We start from the raw sequence: 22,482 nt of genomic DNA on the forward strand, positions 1-22,482 counted from the left end.
TGACTTGCTGTCCCCTGCCCTGAAACGCCAGAATACCAAGATGAGAGCAGCCCTCACAGTTGAGAAGCGCGTGGCGATAGCCCTGTGGAAGCTTGCAACGCCAGACAGCTACCGGTCAGTCGGGAATCAATTTGGAGTGGGCAAATCTACTGTGGGGGCTGCTGTGATGCAAGTAGCCAAAGCAATCACTCAGGTGCTGCTACGAAAGTTAGTGACTCTGGGAAATGTGCAGGCTATAGTGGATGGTTTTGCTGCAATGGGATTCCCTAACTGTGGTGGGGCAATAGACGGAACCCATATCCCTATCTTGGCACCGGAGCACCAAGCCACCGAGTACATAAACCGCAAGGGGTACTTTTCAATGGTGCTGCAAGCACTTGTGGATCACAAGGGACGTTTCACCAACATCAACGCGGGCTGGGCGGGAAGGGTTCATGACGCTCGCGTCTTCAGGAACACTACTCTGTTTAAAGGGCTGCAGCAAGGGACTTACTTTCCGGACCAGAAAATAACCGTTGGGGATGTTGAAATGCCCATAGTTATTCTTGGGGACCCAGCCTACCCCTTAATGCCATGGCTTATGAAGCCATACACAGGCAGCCTGGACAGGAGTCAGGAGCTGTTTAACTACAGGCTAAGCAAGTGCAGAATGGTGGTAGAATGTGCATTTGGCCGTTTAAAAGGCCGCTGGCGTTCATTATTGACTCGCTCTGACCTCAGCCAAAGAAATCTCCCCATTGTTATTTCTGCTTGCTGTGTGCTCCACAATCTCTGTGAAAGTAAGGGGGAGACCTTTATGGCGGGGTGGGAGGCTGAGGCAAATCGCCTGGCTGCTGATTACGCGCAGCCAGACACCAGGGCGATTAGAAGATCACACCATGAAGCGCTGTGCATCAGAGAAGCTTTGAAAACCAGTTTCATGGCTGGCCAGGCTACCGTGTGAAATATCTGTTTGTTTCTCCTTCATGAATACCCTCCCCCTTTACTGACTGATTTTCTGTAAGGAACCCACCCTGCCCCTTCCCCCAGCTTTCTTTCAAACCAAATAAAGTCACTATCATTTAAAAATCATTTATTCTTTATTAATAGATTAGAAAAAGAGGGAGGGAACCCGGGTGGTATTTGGGAGGAGGATTGCTGGGAAGGAAAAAGCCACAAAGAAAAGGTTAAAAAAAATGACAGCCTTTTGCTTGGGCTGTCTACTGGGGTGGAATGGGAAGGTGTACGGAGCCTCCCCCCCCGCGTTCTTACACGTCTGGGTGAGGAGGATACGGAACATGGGGAGGGGGGAGGGTGGAACAGGGGCTGAAGCGGCAGTCTGTTTTCCAGCAGCCGTTCCTGAACCTCCACCAGACGCCGGAGCAGCCCCAGCGTTGCATCCTTCATCCTCTGGTCTTCCTGCCGCCATCTCTCATCTCGATCGTCTCTCCTCTCCTCACGTTGGTCCCTCCTCTCCTCACGTTGGTCCCTCCTCTCCTCACGTTCACTGACTTCTTTCCTATACTTTGAAACTGTTTCCTTCCACTCATTCAGATGAGCTCTGTCACTCCTGCTGGATTGCATAATTTCAGAAAACATGTCCTCCCGCGTCTTCTTCTTACGACGCCTTATCTGTGATAACCTTCAGGATGGAGGAGGGAGGCTTGAGGAATTTGCAGCTGCTGTAGGGAGGGGAAAAAAGAGAGAATTGTTTTAAAAGCTACATTTTGCAGAACAATGCTTATACTCTTTCACGGTGACCAACACTGTTCACATTACATAGCACATGTGATTTCTGTGCAAGGTCGCATTTTGCCTCTTAATGCTGAGTGCCTGTGGCTTTGCTGCTAGAGATCAATCACAGGTCTGGGCAACAGAATTCGGCTTGCATGCGGCCATGGTAAGCTTCAGCGCCGTCCGTGCTTTCCAACATACCAAGCATAGCTTGTAGAGTGCTGCAGAAGCCTGGCCAATCTCAGCCAGTTGGGGGGGGGGGCAGTGTGGTGGTGCTTGTCTGGGCCCCTTCAGGCAAGTAGAGTGCTGCGGTTTTTCTGTTAACATTCAGCAGCACCAGAAAACAAACTAACCCTGCAGGAAGATCCCTGCAGGCACCAAACTACCCACCCCCCCCCCCGCCGACCCCCCCCCCCTCCATGAATTCTCTGGGATGATCACAGTACCCTCCCCCCACCGCGTGGCTGGTAACAGGGAAGATCCCTGCTAGCCAAACGCGAAAAACTAACTGCAGGGAAGGATTTATTTTCCGCCACAGGCAAACAGCCCAGTAGGAACGGCCACCTCTGTCCCCTTAATTAAGTTCCCGTATTTCAACCAGGTTACCAGGAGTGATATCACTCTCCTGAGGATTACACAACAAGATAAAGAACGGATGTTGCTTGAATGCCAGCAAACACCGGGACCATACGCTGCCAGGCTTTGTCAGGCAATGATACCAGATTACTTGCTGCAAGCATGGCGTGGTCAAGTGTCCTACCATGGAGGAGGGAATAAGGATGCACTGCCCAGAAACCTTCTGGCAAGGCTTTCGGAGTACCTCCAGGAGAGCTTCATGGAGATGTCCCTGGAGGATTTCCGCTCCATCCCCATACACGTTAACAGACTTTTCCAGTAGCTACAGACTTTTCCAGTAGCTGAACTGACCGCGAATGCAAAGTCAGGCAAAGTAATCATTAAAAACTGTTTGCTTTTAAAACAAGTTTTATATTTTAAAAGGTAAACTCACCTGAGGTCCCTTCCATGGGGTCAGAGTCTTGGGTACTGGCTTGGGAGGCTTGGGAGGGTACTTCAGTCAGGGTGATAAAAAGATCCTGGCTGTTGGGGAGAATGGAGTGCTGTGTGCTCTCTGCAAGCTCATCCTCCTCCTCCTCCTCCTCCTCCTCTACCCCCTCGGCAGAATCCTCAGGCGTCGAGACTATCCCCGACCCAGAATCCACGAACAAAGGTGGGGTAGTGGTGGCAGCCCCCCCTAGAATTGCATGCAGCTCGGCGTAGTAGCGGCATGTCCGTGGCTCTGACCCGGAGCGACCGTTTGCCTCCTTTGTTTTTTGATAGGCTTGTCTGAGCTCCTTGACCTTCACGCGGCACTGCTCAGAGTCCCTATTGTGGCCTCTCTCCATCATGCCCTTGGAAATTTTTTCAAAAGTTTTTGCATTTCGTCTTTTAGAACGAAGTTCTGCAAGCACTGAATCCTCTCCCCATACAGCGATCAGATCCAGTACCTCCCTCACGGTCCATGCTGGTGCTCTTTTTCGATTATCAGCCTGCATTGTTACCTGTGCTGATGAGGTATCTGTGGTCACCTGTGCTCTCCACGCTGGGCAAACAGGAAATGAAGTTCAAATGTTCGCGGGGCTTTTCCTGTCTACCTGGCCAGTGCATCCGAGTTCGGATTGCTGTCCAGAGCGGTCACAATGATGCACTGTGGGATAGCTCCCGGAGGCCAATACCATCGAATTGCGGCCACACTAACCCTAATTCGAATTGCTAAAATCGATTTTGGCGCTACTCCGCTCGTTGGGGTGGAGTACAGAAATCGATTTAAAGGGCCCTTTACATCGAATTAAATGGCGTCGTTGTGTGGACGGTTACAGGGTTAATTCGAATTAAAGCTGATAAATCCGAATTAAAGTCGTAGTGTAGACCAGGCCTTAGACATAGACAAAGACCCCATTGTTCTAGGTGCTCTACAAATACAGAAAAAGAAAGTCCCTGCCACCAAAGACCTTACAATTTAACTCATTATGCACCTTCAAAAAATCCCTCCACAAAACTCTTCTCCGCTGTGATGCCTATAAAAAACTTGACCTGGTTAGGCCACGGGTGCACCAATACCACTGCCTGGCTTTGAGGCTCATCGTATAGTTTTAGATAACAATTCTTCCTCCAATGTCATGTCCTCAGAAACTAAGGCAAAGCAGTCGGCTGAAAAAGACACGCATGCCCTGAAATTTAAATAAAAAAAATTGTTTTTTCCCCCCCCCCCCAGTTACAGAAAGTTGTGGTAAAAGGACAATTTCTTCATATGAATTAAAGTGAAAATGCACCATTTCAACTGTACATGGACCATGTTTTCTCTGACTTTAGCTGGCACAAGAATATCACCCATAGATATGGCACTATCTTCTTTGTGTTCTTTGCTATATTGGCTTCATTTGCATTTGATGGGGAAAGGTGAAATGCTGACCTGGGTTATTCTGATCTCCTGCTGCAAGTAACAGCAATTTATGAAAACACAAGGTCTGTTAACATTTTACATAGGCACAGACTATTAACTGTGAGAAGAAAACAACCTGTCTCACTTGCAATTTCAGGAAAGTGCCAAAATTCACATTATACAATAATGAATATTTCCCCCCACATATAAATCGTACGTGCTTTAACAAACATTAAATTATAGCTGGAAATGCTCCAATCAGAGATGCATTTTAACTAGTGTTCAGTAAAATAGGCTGCCTTTTGGATCTGGAAGAAATTCCTTTACCCAGAGCCATAGATCTAATGATGGAGATGTGGATTGTGGCTTCCGAGTTATGGTTGTGTTGAGATTCGCAGGGAAAACAGGATTTAAATCAGTGCTCTTGAATTTAGGCTCCATGCTCAATACACAAACAGCAGAGCCTAATACTCAGATCTTCAAATCACTTAATGACCACAGTCCCTCATTTCTCATTTTGTCTTATAGCTAATATAACTATATCTCTCGGTATCACATCTTCATTTGGCACAGGCTGGAATTAAGGCTGGGGTTTCAGCACTTGGTTGTGAGTATGCCGAGTAGCTGCATGCTGGAGGTGAGAAGGTTACGTTTTTGAGCCGAGCAGTCTGAGTATTTGTGGGTATTGGAATGTTTAATTGATAAGACTTATACATTGTAGTTCTGAATATTCATATTGCTGGAAATTTCCTTGATTTTTTTAGTAATTGTGTTGATGCACTTGAGCTACCTTGCCGTAATAACTTAATTAAGATTTTTGGGTGGAGATGGGTAAAGTAAACTTTTCTCATTATAAACCCTGACTATAAATATCTGACTAAAAGTTGCATTGAATAAGTCAGACAGATGTTACTTTTGGGTAACCCCAACAATAGTAATGGGAAATTTGGGGGAAAACTTTAGATTTGTTATATCAACTGCATCAAAGTTCTGAATTTGCAGTTTAATAGGAGGGGCTTTCTCAAATCCAAAGGTGATAGCCCAATTTTGTACCAGGTGATAGGATATACATTATCCAGAATACAGGGCAGAAGCTTTGCAGGAAAGCTGGTGAACCACTGCAGGAATTCATTAATCTCTTGTTGAAAATCGAGACACTCGTGAGTTCCTGAAAATAGTGCAAATGCTTGTTAATATATTTTATAGCAGCAGTGAGAACCCTTGGTGAGATGCGTTAATGAAGCTATGTTTGCTCCCAATAACAACCTCATTAACATCTGTCAGCATTGTATGACTTTAAAATTAAATGGCACACAGCTTTTTATATGCATGCATGCTACAACTTCAATGAAACTGGATTGACAGTTCAAGCTGGTATTATGGCTTCCTTAGCAGTTTGTTATTATGAGCACAAATTTGAATTTCAATCTGATAAACAAACAATGCTTCATGAGCTAGATATTCCCTAAATAAAATCTTATTAATGGTCTTTTTTATTCATTCACAAAAGTATTACATCTTCCTGCAGAAGCAAGGACAGTCCCACGCATAAAAGAGCCATTTTGTAGCTGTCATATATTCACTGGGTGAAATGTTCACAAAATCCTTTTGAGAGGTCGTATGCTACTTCCAATGTTAAATGTTTACCTCTGGTGCAATGTAGTCGGGAGTGCCACAGAATGTCCTCGTTGTTACTCCATCTGTCATATGTTCTTTGCACATCCCAAAATCTGCAATCTTTATGTGTCCTTCTGAATCCAGCATCACATTATCTAATTTCAGATCTCTATGAAGAATCATAGTAATTTAATATTAATAGTTATAGCAACTAGGCCACCAAAAATGTTGTCTTACATCAGTTTCACTACTGAATATTATGTGCTTTTTATATATACGTGTATATATGTGTGTGTGTAGGGTGGACAGAGGGGGATCTTCCAGATGATGCCTTAAAAACAGGAAGTTTTTTCTGTGTGTTGTGTGTGGACATTAAAGATCCCATGGCATCTTTCATAAATGTAGGGGTTTGTTCAAGAGTTCATCAGCCGTATCATCCCCCTTGAGTGTGCTGCTCCACAGAAGTGGCTGCATTTCATCATGTAATATACAGTTTGTGAAGCACTTTGGCTGGAAGGTGATACTTCAGCAATGAAACAATACAGCCAAGCAGTATGTCTCGGGGAAGAACAGGAAGGGAGGCTAAGGGGGGGCTTCACGGGAGTAGGATAAAAATGGATAGTAAGATGAAGTTTTTTCACGAAGACCAAAAAGTCATATTACAGATTAAGCAACACCACATAAATGCTGCACTGCCAAAGGAATGCCATGTGACCACAAATGGGAGGAGAGGTATGCATGGGATACTCTCTACTAAGGTGTTGAATACACTATGAAAAAGTTTGAGGATCACTGCTCTAAGTCAACCTTCTAAACTAGTAATGAACAAGTAACCACTTAATTAAAGGTCAGCGTTCAACAAAATGAAAACAGAATTGTTCCTCAAATTAAAATCAGAAGGTAGAATTGCTCATTAGGCCAATGTTTTTTACTTTGCTGACTGACAGCAAATATTGTCTGATGCCCTTGAGTCAAAGCTTTCAGTCTGTACTAGTCGCAGGATCCCATTATGCATTAAAGAACTATGCCCTTCTTGATTCAGCTGTCTTTTACATTTGTCTTGGCATATTAAAATCTCTGTTCATAAAATATATGGCAGGCTAACAATGCTAAATTCCTAACTGGCAGTGTTCTTATGTTCAATGTTTTATTTCTGAAGAAACGTGTGGGCACTGAATTATTATAGGGTCACACAAGGTACTCCTAGAGCATTATAACTCAACTACACTGATGTTGTAGACTATATATAACAAATACAGACATGCACTCTGTCTCTCTCTCTCTCTCTCTCTCTCTCTCTCTCACACACACACACACACACACACACACACCCTTTTACATAAACACATGCTTTAGGACACATGAATGTATGCAATGCAGTAAGATATAATAAACGTTTTGGACTCAAGTGTTTTCAATTGAATGCTGCAGAGTGCAGATGTCAACATAGCTAAGATACGCAGTCACCCTTAGTTAAAGTAAATGAAGTTTAGTTATTAACACCAAATTGACTCTAAATTGATTTTAAAATACTTTAAATAGCCAAACACATCAATCTCTCCGGGGTTTTAATAGGAACGACTTGTGTCAGTTAGTACTCACCTATAAACAATTCCTTTTTTATGGAGAAAGAATAGCCCAATTGAAATCTCAGCTGCATAAAACCTGTAGGAACAGAATTTCAGATTTCTTATCTTCTGCGTATCATTTTCCTCTACAGAAATATATTTGAAACTCACCACACCAAAGAATTAAAGCAAAAGAATATGAGAAACTATTGCATTCATGTATATATTAAGCAGTAAAGATAACATCCTGCATCAACTTGATTTTCCTAATCATTTATGAAGTGTGATAATAATATTTTGACAAGACAGGGGGTAAAAAAAATTGGGCATTTCTTCCTAAAATAAGAAGCACAGTGCAATTATTACATGGCAGTTATGTGGTAAGTAATCTGACTGGATAGGTCATTCCTCTCAATGCCTGATCATATCAGACCATTTATGATTCAGAATGCTGATTAATTTACATTGAGATTCACACATCATTAAAATAATTTATAAAACTATTGTTACTTTATACAAATGGTAATGGATTAATTACTTCAAGCTAATTGAACTGACTGCCATATACAATGCAATTGCCAAAAGTAGTGTAAGTATACACAATATTGATGAGCTTTTGAAGCCAGAGTTACTGCAGAGCTGAGCCAATTACATGAAGGCGGCCAGTAAAAAAACCAAGATTGATGATTAAGTTTAATAAAAAGGAAAAGGCAGCATAGCTCTTAAAATTCTGGTTCAGAACTGTTTTTAGTCTCTTTGGAACGTTTGCCAACACAGACCTTGGGGCAGACCATCAGATAAAATCAATCAATCAATAAAATAAATTAATGGAGACATCCTATCTCCTAGAACTGGAAGGGATGGTCACAGAGTCCAGCCCCCTGCCTTCTCTAGGAGGACCAAGTACTGATTTTGCCCCAGATCCCTAAGTGGCCCCCTCAAGGATTGAACTCACATCCCTGAGTTAGCAGGCCAAGGCTCAAACCACCAAGCTATCCCTCCGCCCAGAGGGGGTACAATGTCATAGCACCACAGAAGTCAATGGAGCTGTGGCAATCTATACCAGCTGGAAATCAATGGGGCTATGCACATTTGCACCAGCTGAGGATTTGACCCATGAGATGACTCTGGTTTTTATTTAGTACTTAGTCAGGTCATGCTTCCATTTTTGTCTTTTATGTGTCATATATTTAAAATTAAGGTTTTTTTTAAATGACTCTTACTTGATGATTTTAACCATACTGGGCAAGTTTCAACTTAACAGCTATTTTTCTGCATTTTTAAAAACAGGACAGGTCACACTTTATATTAAGGTTTAATGGATAAACTGTTTATAAAATGCTAATAAATGTTTAATAGACATTAAAAGCATGTTACAAACTTGAGTAGTACATTTTAAAGAAAAGCACATCAGAAGGTGTTACAGATGGTTAGCAACCTATTGATCTGTTGGATGTCAGAACAATATATAACAATTGATTAACTATTTATTAAAACATCTATTAATGTATTAACTCTTAAAACGATCTATAAATTGAACCTTTATAATATAAAGTGTGACCACAGTATCTATCACTAGATAGGCATTAAATTAAGCTTAATTACATAGTAAATGCTGAATCTGTTTCTTGTGTCTCTCACAGTGCTGTTCATTTAGTGTGAATTGTTAATAGCCATATTGTATTCCTGTTTACTTGTTGCCATTGATTTTAAAATTATTTTTCAAGGTTAAGCTATCACCCGCAATGTGCGCTGGATGTTTAGACCAGCAGGCCAACAAAGTTTTTATTATACTGAATAAAAAGATGACAGCCCCAATTTATATATAATACTGTACATACTGGACAAATCTGATCCCTCTGCTGCAGTGTAAATTAGTAATGACTTTATTTAAATCAACAAACACTCACACTGCCTGTGGCTCCTTAAATTTTCCTACTTGCTGAATGTGATACATGAGGTCACCACCATTCACATACTCCATAACAAAGTACAGACGATCCTAGAACATAGTATTAAAAAGGTAAACACATTAGGCATAAGGAGTGATGTATTGCCCAATAGAATGTATTATTAAAAAGGTAAACTCATTAGGCGATGCACAGTGATGTATTCTCCCGTAGAGGTCACTACTATAAAGATTCTAATACAAAACAATCTTAAGAATGAATCTATATATTCTGCACATTATGGCAAAAACAATTTTATAGATCAGGAAACGGAAACAGAATGACTTATAGATACTGCAAGAGTCAGTGGCAGGCTGGAACTCCATTCAGCCTTGCCAATTTTAGGGATGCAAGTTTATTTCTTATTACTCGTATTACAGTAGTGCCCATAATGTTACAAGTACTGTTCATACAGACAGGAAGACATAGCTAAGCCCAAGAGCTCATGTTTTTTAAGACAACAAAAAATTCTATAGATGGTTGGAAATTCTTGCCTCGTGAAGATGGGCATTTTCAAACCTATGTTGTAACATTTTCCCTAGGAAGACGTGGAAGATGAAAGTGCATCTGATTTTAAAAGAAGGCAACAAGAAAACTATGAACATGATTTTAGAAAACTGGATTCATGAGTCTTGATATTGAATTGGCCAACTCCAAATCATTTTTGTCCCAAACACCCTTTTCAGCAAAAGGCAGATTTAAGCATTTTGGAGGGAGAATTTTTTCTTTGGCCAAAATGTACATACCTGGGTGTCTGAAATTAGACATCTAGGGTAACATTTTCAAAACACCTAAGTGACTTAGAGTGTTCAGTTCCGATTGGTAGCTGAATGTTTCACCATTGGATGGTGAAAAGATGATGCAAAATGAGACCTCATTCTTGCAAAGACTTATGCTTGTATGTAAAATTACACACTCATTGTACACGTGCTTAAATCTTTGCAGTTTTGGGGCTTGACTTTAGATGTCTTTATCTAAGTAGACAAATGTCCATGCCACAAAAAACAGCACTACATTTAGAATTAATTGTAATTAATTGTAACTACCACTGACCTTTCCCTGTGAACTAAAATATGTTCTGATGGGACCATCTTCTGACATGTACTATCATTTTCTGGTCCTTATATCACCAACACAAACTCCATAGGTGAACCTTTTTGGATATTACATGCTACTGTTGGTATCACAGCTTTAGGGGAAGTAAAAAGCACTCACCTATTCTTTGCTCACTAACTACCATCCTAGCTTCAGCCTCCTTATCTTAGGGGTATCAGGGAACCAAATTAACTATGTCAATATATTAATAAATAATTAATTAGCTCATTAGATTACTGGGGCATTAAGGCCCCAATCAAGCAGAGTACTTAAGAACATGCTTAACTTGAATAATATGAAAAGTCCCACTGACGTAACTGAGTTCTTATATACAGAAAGAGAAAAGCTCTGTATAACTAGTTGCTGTAGAATACTTCTAGAGATCTATTTATTACTATTATTCTAAAGATCTATTTATTATTTTTATGGATTTTCCTGATTTCACAGGGTATCTATTTCTTTACATTTTTCTGTGTAAAGCACCCATGAGATCTGCAAGTTGAAGATACTAAAAGTTGCTGAAATAATAAAATATATCAGAGTTATCTTAGCAGAAGATTAAATCGAAAGAAGCGGAGGAGTGGGAAAGGACAGACATCACGTACAACTGTTTGGAAGCAGGAATGCAGCTGTGTTAGGAAAGGTGGCTTATCCTGCAGTGCTAGGACTCGTTTTTCAATCATGGTACATTCCACATCATCATCCTGAATCACCACATCTTTTTTCAATATTTTGACTGCATACAGCTCCTCCGTCCCCTTCCTGTCTGCCAGCATCACCTGCACAAAGAGAAATGACAGGCTGAAAATCTCCCTCGCAGGCAGAGAATGGAGGTGACTCACAAGCCCTGAGAAAGATGTAAATGGCACACCAGCTTCCCATTTTACCAGCACTTATTGACTTGGCCTGAAGCTCTAAAAATATCATGATTACTCACTGATTACAAGGAGCTGTACTATCACTTCAAAAATGGTGTTTACACTGACACCTGTGCCAGTGCTCCCAGATAATCATGGGCTCCTCTCCTAATGGCCAACTAAATGACAGACCCCACTTGAATTCCTCCATAAAATGCACTTTTATTATAAAACCACTTGTTAAAACAGCCAGAAAAACAGCAGCACCTTTAGTGGGTTAACAGTTTTCCCTGCATTTCTCATTCCTGACGTTTCCCAAGTATTCATTCCTACTGCATGACGACAACTTTCACAAATGGCATTGTGACCTACGTAACAGCTCTATCATCATCACACCACCAAAGATGAGCCTGAATCTCCTTGAATTTTGGGGAAGGTCAGATCTGGATTCTTGAGCCCAGCTCTGTATGGAAAACCCGGAATTCCTAATATCATTTAAAATTTAAGAACTCAATTTTTTTTTTTTTAACATGCAACTTAAAGCATTCAAGTTTTGCAACTCAATGCCCATATGAGTGCCTAAGGGCATAAACTAAGCATCTCTGGACGTAAGTGGCATGTTCACACTTAAGTGACAGATATAGAATTTGAATGTCTATTATACCACCCAGGCTTGAAAATTGGCCCAACAATGTGGAACATCAAGACAGCGGATGGTCCTATTCTGGACATTTCATATACTGGAAAACAAATATTCCGCCCCATACCACCTTTTTGCAGTAATCATCAGTACAAAAATAATCATTTTCATACATATAAAAATCTTCTACTGTTCTGGTAGGTCTTCACTGCAGGTTATTAGATGTAAGAATAATCAAGATAACTATATTTGTATCCTACGTAGAGACGAGGTCTAAAATCTGCAGCAAATCCCTAAAATCTGCAGCAAATGCATACAATAGCATTTTCCTGCTCTTCATTTAATAGCTTCATAGATTTTATGGCTGGAAGGGTTCAATTAATCTGTATTTCTGCACAGCACAGGCCACAGATTTTTTCTCAGTAATTCCTGCATCTACCCTACAACTTATGGTTGAAATAGACAAGCATCTCTTTTAAGAAAAAACAGCCAGTCTTAATTTAAAGATTCCAAATAATGGAGAATTTACCATATCTTGGGGTAATCTGTTCCAGTGGTTGATTACCCTCATTTAAAAAATCTACATTTTATAAATGACAGCTCATAGGAGGACAACTCTCAGTTCATTTCTATTAAAAATAAGGCAGGTGGAACTGACTTTCAAGGTTTCTTACCTTTCCAAAGCTCCCCTTCCCAAGCACCATGAGAAAGTTGAAATCTGTCAGCTTCACACGGTCCAGGTTGTTGGATGGTATATTGGAAATCCTGTCTTCTATTGGAGTAATGACTTTGTGACCAGCTGGTCCAAGTCTGGCTTTCTAAAGAAGTAAAGAATATTGAAGTGAGAAGTTTAACCTGCTTACCCAGTAAAATGAAAGATTAGAAGAATGACGTTCAGTTGTAGATGACCAATTTGAAGCTGGATTCTCAGGAGAAAGGCTGCATAACAAAAGTTGCACAGACACAAATTCAAAGACACATTCCAACAACATTTTTGTCATTATTAAGTGAAACGAAGTGGTAAACTGTGTAAGTGTCTAACCAGATAAAAGCAGATACACTTATCTGGTTAACAGAAGAAAATCAAAACAAAAAACAAGCACAAATCACTATTTTTATGCCATAAGCAGGCTAATCAGTGATTTTTGTTTTTAAATATAAAAGGTGCTCTTTATAAATGTCATACTATAATGTTACTAGTGTACCTTAGGATATAAGAGAAACTGTTTATATACATTCGCTTTTAAAATGTCATATGGAAGTTCACTCTTTGTAGCAGACTAATCTGTGATTTTTGTTTTTAAATATAAAAGGTTCTCTTTAAAAATGTCATACTGTAATGTTACTAGTGTACCTTAGGATATAAGAGAAAGTGTTTATATACAGTCTCTTTTAAAATGTCATACGCAAGTTCACTCTTCATAGCAAGAGTTAGTCTGTGTCATGCATTATGAAAAATAACCTCCACTTTGAAAACCCAACATATTATGACAATCAGTGTTGATGAGTATGGCCACTTTTGAACTGGCATTACAATCAACTTTGGTTTTCAATCAAGTGTTGATAGGGGCGGGGAGAAGGGGGAAATGCTACATAAAAAAAGTTTCTCTTGGCGACAGTGTAGTTCATATTTTGCAGAAGGTTGCAACAGTCCGAGTGGGGCTACGTCTTCACTACCCGCCGGGAATCGGCGGGTAGAAATCTATCTCTCGGGGATCGAATTATCGCGTCTCGTCGGGACGCGACAATCGATCCCCGAATCGACGCTTGTACTTCACCAGCGCAGGTAGGAGTACGCGCCGTCGACGGGGGAGCCGCGGAGTTCGATTTGCCGCCGTCCTCACAGCGGAGTAAGTCGGCTCGGATACGTCGAATTCAGCTACGCTATTTGCATAGCTGAATTTGCGTATCTTAAATCGATCCCTCCCCCCGCTGCTCCCGTAGTGAGGACGTAGCCTGAGTAAATCAAATGAGATACTGTAAATAACATATGTAAGCTGCATTTCAAATGTCACAAAGTTAGGAAAAAATTAAGTCTCACCAAACGATAATTCAGAGCTATAATAGCTCAATGACCCCCTCTGCTTAAAACGTATCCTACACACCAGCTGTGAAGCCAAGAGGGTTTAAAATTGGCATTATACACAGATTTCAGTGTTCTCTCTAAACTAGATGAAGACCCATTGTGCTGGACTGTCTAAATAATCCTAACTGCTCGTACTCTGCTTTCTCTCTCCAAGCACTTTACAAACATAGTAGTTACTCCTAATGCCATATCTGGAATGTACAGTAATTATGTATTATCACCACCATTTCACAGATGAGGAAACCAACGCACAGAGAAGTTAAGTCACTTGTCCAAAATCAACCATTAAGTCAGTGCTAAAGCCTGGGTTTGAACTCACCCTGTGTGCTCCCCCTAGAAATTTGAAGATACATTTCCCCCCCACTTTTATTTTAGGCATTTCACTTAACAGAAATCAAATACTCCCTCCCCTCTTGATAGTGAGTATTCCCTTTCATACACATGAAAAAAGGTATACTCTGCTGGTATATACACATGATGTTTTCCACTTATGCTAATAATGGAGTTTAACATTAACATGGCATTTCCAGTTTCTTCCTTTATTATAATTAGCTATTTGTATGGCAGTAACACCCAGAGACCCCAATGAGGATCAGGGCTCCATTGTGCTAGGTACCATAAAAACACATAGTAAGAGACAGTCCTTGCCCCATATACCTTGCAGTCAAGTCCCTGTTCCTCAATGCATTGCTCATGGGCAGACCTCAGTGCTGGCACAAATTCCCCTGGACTTCAATAGGGCTTTGTATGTGCACAGTCTACCTCTGAACAATACCTGGCATGACTGAGATGTTAACAAACAGGCTGTAAATTAAAATCTTATGTTTATACAAGGTAACAGGTGTTTAATCGTATCACTTTCTCCATCACTATAGACTTTCTGGATCTTCTGATGCATGTCCCAGAAAGGGGCCTAAACAACAAAATATTTTTATGTATAAGGAGCAGGTTAAGTGTCCATATTTACAAAAGGCAGATGACTTCTAGCCAGACAGAGTGAGCAGCATCCGAGGTTTCCAAGTTGCTTTGCTTTTCAAACAATATTCCAGTGAAATGCTGCAGCTTCTCTCCTTGCACATCTGGGTCCTTTACACCCACTCTCATCCCTGAGGCTGTGAACACTATATTTGGCACTCCTATCATTCTGAGTTACTCCAAAGATTTGGTCCATAATATTTGTTTTTGGGATAAAAACCTAAGACTCATTTATATATAAATAGGTGCTTTATTAACAAATGCTCTAGCTTGCCTTCCAAGACAAATGTAAAAAGTTAATTGATAAGCTTCTGTGCCCTCCGCTGGCTACAAAGCAGAATTGCAGAACACACTGTAGTTTCTCCTTAGTAGGAACTATGGGGCATATTTAATTGTCAAGATCAAACAGGCAACTGTCAAGAAACAGCATTAAAGATGGAAAAGACTTGTTTGGTCACCCTGACAGAGTAGACTGGTTCTTGTATTAGTATTAGTAGTAGTAATAGATATGCTAAATATCTAACATCATCAGCAGGTGGAGGAAGCTCACTTTCCAACTCCTTAAATGAGCTAAGTAGCTGTTTTCTGAGGTTGAGGACATTTTTCTTCTAAAAAACAGAAAATGATAATCTATTAGCAAATTGATATCTTTCTAGCTGTGAAGGTGGTAATCTGAACATAAATAGAAACAGTTATTCAGGTTATTGAATACAGAGCAGTAGGCAATGTACAATTTATCATAGTTTAAAGATGCACATGCATATTGTACCTGTAATATTTTTTAAATGTGAAATTACCTAAGTCATAGATGCTTAATGTAACTGCTCTATTTTGGCCACAGACGGCACAATGATCTCATAAATAAAATCAGTATGTACTGTAGCATTTTAGATTATTTTAACTGAAAAAAAAAACAACAAATATTCTGGGATATGGGGTGTAGAAGAACATAAGTGGATTGGTTTGGGGTTAACAGGTGAAAAATGCTTGGTAACCTCAATATGGTGGTTTTAAGGAAGTTTGGGGAGAAGGTCTTTGTAAATGCTCTACAGGCTTCATAGTGGGAAACACAGTTTTTGTAAAATTTGCCTTTTACTACAGCAAGAAAATGAAGGTGAAATCCAGATTTTCCACTTTTCACTAACCCGCAAAACAAGGGCTTTCTGTAAGGTTTGCAACTGCGGTGTCTTGTACAAGGCTGCAAATATCATCTGTTTTGTGCGACCTACCCAGGCACCAGAAAGTGTATCGAATGCCGTTTAACATTTGGTCACACCTGAAGCCAAAACCGGTGTCTCACTAAAAGAGAGCCCTGATCTTAGAGGTATTATCCATGCCATGCTACAGCACGTGCTTGGGGCAAAAGGAGTAACTCTGGGTACAGACACTTTGGCGTTTAGGTAAGCACAAGGTAAAGGACTCCTGAACAAAAGCAGACTGGATTGTTCCTAGGCCTTGGTCATTCAATCAGGGCCGTTTCCAGGCACTAGCCCAGCAAGCCGGTGCTTGGGGCAACCCAGGGGAAGGGGTGGCACGTCGGGCTCTTCGGCGGCAATTTGGCGGCGGGTCCCTCGGTCCCTCTCGGAGGGAAGGACCTGCCACCGAATTGCCGCCGAAGAAGAAAGTGCCGCCGATCGCAATCGCAGCTTTTTTTTTCCCCACCGACGCTTGGGGTGGCAAAAACCCTGGTTTTTGCATTCAATGAAGGGGTATAAATCAGAATGGCCTAAATAACCTAATGACAAGTACCCATTAAAAGATCTGCAGTGCCCTTCCACCTGGGCCAACATTACAACAGTCTGTACATACGGGCCAATCTAAAAGAAAGTCTTCCATGTGCAGCACAGAGGAAAATTGGTGCATCCGAATCTTTTTTGTTGCCTTTTGGTTAAAAGTGTATCACCAGGATACAATGCAAACTTCACGGCTGGGGAACCACTTTTTGAAGCAATGACGCAGTGACTGACTTAAACCAAACATTTCAAGGATGACCTATTTGTAGTGCAGCCCAACGTGAAATGTCAAGGATCTGTTGCAGTGTATTCCAATCACTTATTTGCACATAGAAAACGGTCTTCTTTCTCAGCTCTATTCACAGAAACTGCCAGTGATACCAGAACAAAATCGGGTTGTTTCCATGGGAACAAAATCATAAAAGCTCTATGAAGAACCTCCAGTCTAAAACAGTAAAAACAAATTTTTGATGGGAAATTGCACCGCCAGTATAAATGGAAAGAACTAACACCTCAACAGCTCTTCAGAGTCAGCTTCTATAATGTTGCATGTGGTTAAATTTATCCTGGAGATGGGCCCAAACCAAAAGTTTTACATTTCACAGAATTAGTATCGGAACTTTGTGATCACTCAGCCCCACCACTAAAGTATTCCTGTTTTGTTTATATGCATCTTAGTCAACAGATTTAAAAACCACACCGAAAGCCTTACATCTTGCCTTTAAAACGATAAGAAGAGTATTTTAACTTTGTAGTTAACAATTTCAATAGTTTCTTAAAAAAGCTGAAAGGGATCCGCAGGATGGCAGTTCACTTTTCAGTGGCTACTATAGACAATTTACCAGCTTTTTCATTGGGATGAAGAGCAATTAATACAGCTTTGTTAGGTATTATTATTCATTATATAGTAATCAGAGTTATTTCTTATTGTCACTTCCTTATCACTTCAATACTACATGTCATGCAAACAGGGATGGGACCAGGACCCACTAATGGTCAATAAGCAACAATTTTAATGGAACTTAGCTTCTTATCCCAGGTGACACATGGCACACCCATTTCTGAATGCAAGAGAAAGCCTTCCTCATACCGGCTCTGCAGATTTTAGTTAGTATGGAACTTTCACTCCCACTAAAAAGAATAAAAGGCCCTCAAGGCAAAAGACAAATAAAAAAAGTTAAAGGCATTTTCCATCAGAAATATTCCAGATACAATACTTTAACCCACAATATCGTATGTTCCACAAAAAACCACCCCTTCTTATAAGACTCTATATGTAGAAATTTTATATAAAAGGGATTCAGTGCAAGCACTGTACAACAGGATACAATACGACACATAGTGATGCCAGTTTTCTAGTTTTACAGCACAGAGCCTTGAACGGCCCAAACAGGGAAGCTTTGCTTGAGACAGATGTGCAGAATTTGATTCAGAATGAGGTAGACACACATTGAACGACATAGTGACTCCCAGGGTGATTTTCTGATTAATTGTTCCTATCACCCCTGTATGTTTTAAATCCCTAAGCTGTACACTTTGCAGACGTTTCATCCAAGATGAACTGAATGAATAAATGGAAGAGGACTTCTAAATCATCACTCTGCTTATTCTTTAGGTAGCTTTATCAATGTTTGGTTGTGTCACCACCCTGTATTGCAATGACACCGTGGCAACTAATCAGCTGTCCAGGTGGGAGTGCACACCAAGCTATCTTGGGACACGTTGTGCACAACTCCCACCAATTCCCAAGCATTTTCTCTGACACAGGCTGGAGGTTCTGAAGGTGGATACACACTGCCTGTAAAATATTTTCCAATCTTCTGTTTCGTTGAACACAACCTGGTCAGAGTGGCCTCTGAACATTCCACTATACCCAGAACAAGTCTAACTACCGGGTCTTCAAATAATGTACTCGTTTTTCTTGCTTCACATTTACTACTGCACCATACTAAACTTTGTGACTCCAAGAAACGATTGTGTGTATGGTGGAGACAGAGAAGGGATAAAGGCCATTTTTAAAAGCCTCCGCACCCGGGCAACTGGTCACAATTTTATTTTTCAATACACCCTGCAGGAAGTAATGCAAACAATGCATTTCTAGAAATACAAATGGAGAGCCTTTGATTTCTTTACCCCAAATGAGTTGCTCTGAAATTTATTTTTATTCGTGTGACTACAGTAGAAGGGAAAATGCCACTAGACAACGCAACAAAGAAGAATATACAATCCAAAGTACCCAAGATGTCCAAAGTGGCAAATCTGTATCAGCCACGCAATTTTCTATGTAACAAGTGCACCCACATTCAAAGGCTTCTATGAAAGGACTCTTAAGTAGCTCCCTGCTGGCAATCCTATTTGGAAATGCTTTTGACAGGACTCATGGCACTCCAGCTTTAGTCTAGATTCCTGAGCACATATTCTTCTATATGATCACATATGAACAAATAATTTAAGAGCTGGATCCCGCCTGTGGTACGTGCCCAACTGTCTGCACAGCAAGGGGGAGCAGACATACAGTCCAGTGAAACTCGGTCACAAGGATTCCTGCTGGGGAAGGGTAGGATTTCAGTTGCCCTGTGCTCAGTAGCAGAGGGGGAGGAGGTAAAGGTTCCTGCTTTGGTCATGAGGGTGGCTTGTGTATATGGCTCAGGGTTTCAGAACCACCCCTTTTCTACTAAACCTTGTTTTTTCTACAAGAAGATGGTTTTATCTGACAGGTATTATGGACATTTGGGATATCTAAAGACTATTATATCAAGATTATAATTGTTATATGTACCTTAAAGGGCTAGGAATTGCATTCTAGTTCCACAACCAAAGTGTTTCCTGCAGGAACTAAAAACACTGGGAAGGGTAATTAATGCAAATCCTTCAATGAACACGGGCCCTGGAGAGCTGTTTGCTATCTTTACATATAGTGTGTTGAAAAATCGCAAGCAAGTGGATTAGCTGTAGGTATTGAAAGAGTAAACAAACTTTAAAACCCAAAGCTTAATGAAAAATGAACTAGTTATAATATCCGTTTAAAAGAATCATTGACTTTTGACTTGACTTTTGGAGCCAAAAATATACTGCTGTTCTACTGAATATTACTTCATACACAAATAAAATTATAGGTGCCCATTTATAAGACACAGACATCTGTAATTACATATTGTAATATGTACTACATATTTTTGCAGTCTTGAAGGAACATTTAACGTTTTAATTAAATTACTGTTTAGAGTGGAAGGCTATTACTGCTAACAATTTTACATTTCAGGCACAAAAAAACCACACAATTGTTCTATAATCACATCATCGTTATTTGTTGATGTTCACATTTTTGGAGATTAGCTCCAAATATCATTATCACACGATAATATTACAAAGGGCATAAGTAATCAAGTAATTAGTTTGCTTCTGCATCCATTTGCATAGCTATTCCGGTCTTGCAAAGTTAAGGGGCATCTATAGTTCTCTGTATATAAATCCCAAATGATCTGTATTGAATATAAAAATGCTGTTGAAATATACAGTTTATAATTATTTGCGGAGAAATGCCCGTCTGTTTTCAGATCTCATTTTTGAGAGCTCACTGGTTTATTTGTATGATTAGTACTTGAGCCTAAGCCCCATTTTCAAAAGTAACTCTGGATCTTTGGAGCTTAAGGGTACATCTACATTGCTAAAAAGACCAACAGCTACAGGCTCACAGTAGGGGCTAAAGATAGCAGTGTAGACACGCAGACTCAGGCTGGAGCCTGGGCTCTGAAACCCAGTGAGGGGAAGAGTCTCAGATCTCAGGCTCCAGCCCGAGCCTGAACATCTATACTGCTATTTTTAGCCCCGTAGCGCGAGCCCGAGTCAGTTGACCCATGCTCGGAGACTTGTCGTTGTAGGTCTTTTTTTTGCAGGGTAAATGTACCCTCAATCTCACTGAAAGTTAATGGGATTTAGGCTCCCAAGTAACTAAAAAAATGGGACTTGGGCTCTAACTCACCTGGTTGTTTTTGAAAAGTTAACCCCTCCATTTTATTTTCCAACAAAGGTAGTGATTTATGCAGCACTTTGGGCACTAGACTGATGTCTTAAGAGTCCAGTCCTGAAAACCTTTATACACGTGAACAACCCATTTCAATATTTTAGGACTACTCAGTAGGGACTTCAGGATCAGATCCGTACACCCCGATTCTCCAAGCTGCTCTATGCAGGCAGATCCTGGCATCTAGGTGGAACGATTAGCAGGATAAGGACATGAGACTTTAACCCCCACATTTTATCATCATCATCATCATTAAACTGGTATATAAATGAGGAGGTTACCATAAGGATAGCGCTGACTTGAAAATTCAGAAACAAGGAAATTATATAATTAGTCTGCCATTCCACTCTCAACATACTTCATTGTACTGGAAGGCTCTGCCAATAGTGTGTTGTTAATTTCCTGATGTGGTAGTTTGTGCTAGAATGAATTTCAATGTAGTTTTTACAAATAATTTCTTAATAAAAAACTTAAAACAAAAATCTATTCTGGTTTTCCTTTTGCCAGGAACAAACAGTTCTCAGTGATATACTTAAACAATACCCAAGAATAAGAGTACTAAACTGTACTACTGCTTAGTAGAAAAGGTGCGCCCAATACGTACGTTTTGGAGTATACTGATCAGTCAGGTTGTGTTTCTTCATATTGAATCTATTCAGGGCTTAGTCCTGTTCTCCAATACACAGGCAATAATCATTGCACATGAACAATCAATTACTGTGCTTATAAACAGCCATCCATACTAACTGGCTTTATGAGGTATGCTATGAGGAATACCCATGTATCAAGGATGTAATGTGCATTATAGACCATAATGAGATTTCAAAATATTTATGAGATGTAATTATTGTGGATGGCACTATACACTATCAAACTGAAATTCTTGGCCAGTTAAAAAAAAAAGTCACTTCTTATGACACACTTGGGAAACAATGACTGGTTGAAAAGTTCTTTCCTAGCAAAAGCTATTGCTCACATGCTTGTTATATTGTCTAATAAACAAGCTTAGTGGGAATATTATTTTTTCATATGAGGAATTATTTATGTCTCATTATTTAAAATGCAGAAACATGGACTAAAAATATTGACCAAGGCAAATAAAAATATCAGTTCAACACTTTCAAAGACATAAAGACACATGGACAATAAAAATAAATATGCTCGGATTACAGAAAGTAACTAATCAATGGATGCAGTTTTTATTCTCATAAAATGGCATGTCCAAGAGCAACTAGTATTTTTCATCTTTAATTCTTCCTTCCAATTTACTCTTTAGAGGTGAAATTCACTTCTGTGCAGAGTCTATACAAGAACTTGTCACCGGTTAAGTCCAATTTAAGCATTAAAAATAGGGCTTAAGTGAGAATCAGATGGTGCCCAAGCCTTCTGTATGTGTCTTTGCACAACTGCAACATCACTCTACAAGCTCTGATTTTACTGACAAGTCAAACAACTCAGATTTTCTCAGCAAACAGTACAGCAACACGGTCACTAGGCAGATACCTGTTAATGGCAGCAAGTTGGTTTTCTCTTTCTTAGAACTAGGTATGCCTAGAAAATATGCAGGATAGGGTGAAGCAAGCTGGAATGTACAGGGAGAAATACATCTGAAAAAAGGAGGAACCAGCCAACTGAAAGCACAGAACAGGTATACGATCTCCTCCCTCAAACTTTTTTGTTATCTTGTGGGGGGTAGGGGGAAGGGAGCAGCGAATAAAAGGCAGTCCTAATGTGATAACTTTTAACACTCAAGGTTATCCTGGGGCCCATTAACCCTCACAGCAT

At 40.2% G+C, this 22,482-nt stretch overlaps 1 protein-coding gene across 2 annotated transcripts in view; it reads right to left on the reverse strand.

Moving 5' to 3' along the window:
* PRKCA (protein kinase C alpha) overlaps positions 1–22,482 on the reverse strand; it is a gene marked incomplete at its 5' end in the record, with an annotated part of 305,495 nt that overhangs the window by 22,801 nt on the left and 260,212 nt on the right. For both annotated transcript variants that reach the window (XM_034790526.1, XM_034790525.1), the window contains 5 exon segments: positions 5,801–5,939; positions 7,373–7,435; positions 9,249–9,340; positions 10,988–11,161; positions 12,554–12,697. In XM_034790526.1, coding sequence (XP_034646417.1) covers positions 5,801–5,939; positions 7,373–7,435; positions 9,249–9,340; positions 10,988–11,161; positions 12,554–12,697 — 612 coding nt within the window.

This window comes from Trachemys scripta, chromosome 14 (genome assembly GCF_013100865.1).
Source record: "Trachemys scripta elegans isolate TJP31775 chromosome 14, CAS_Tse_1.0, whole genome shotgun sequence".
Lineage (NCBI taxonomy): Eukaryota > Metazoa > Chordata > Testudines > Emydidae > Trachemys > Trachemys scripta.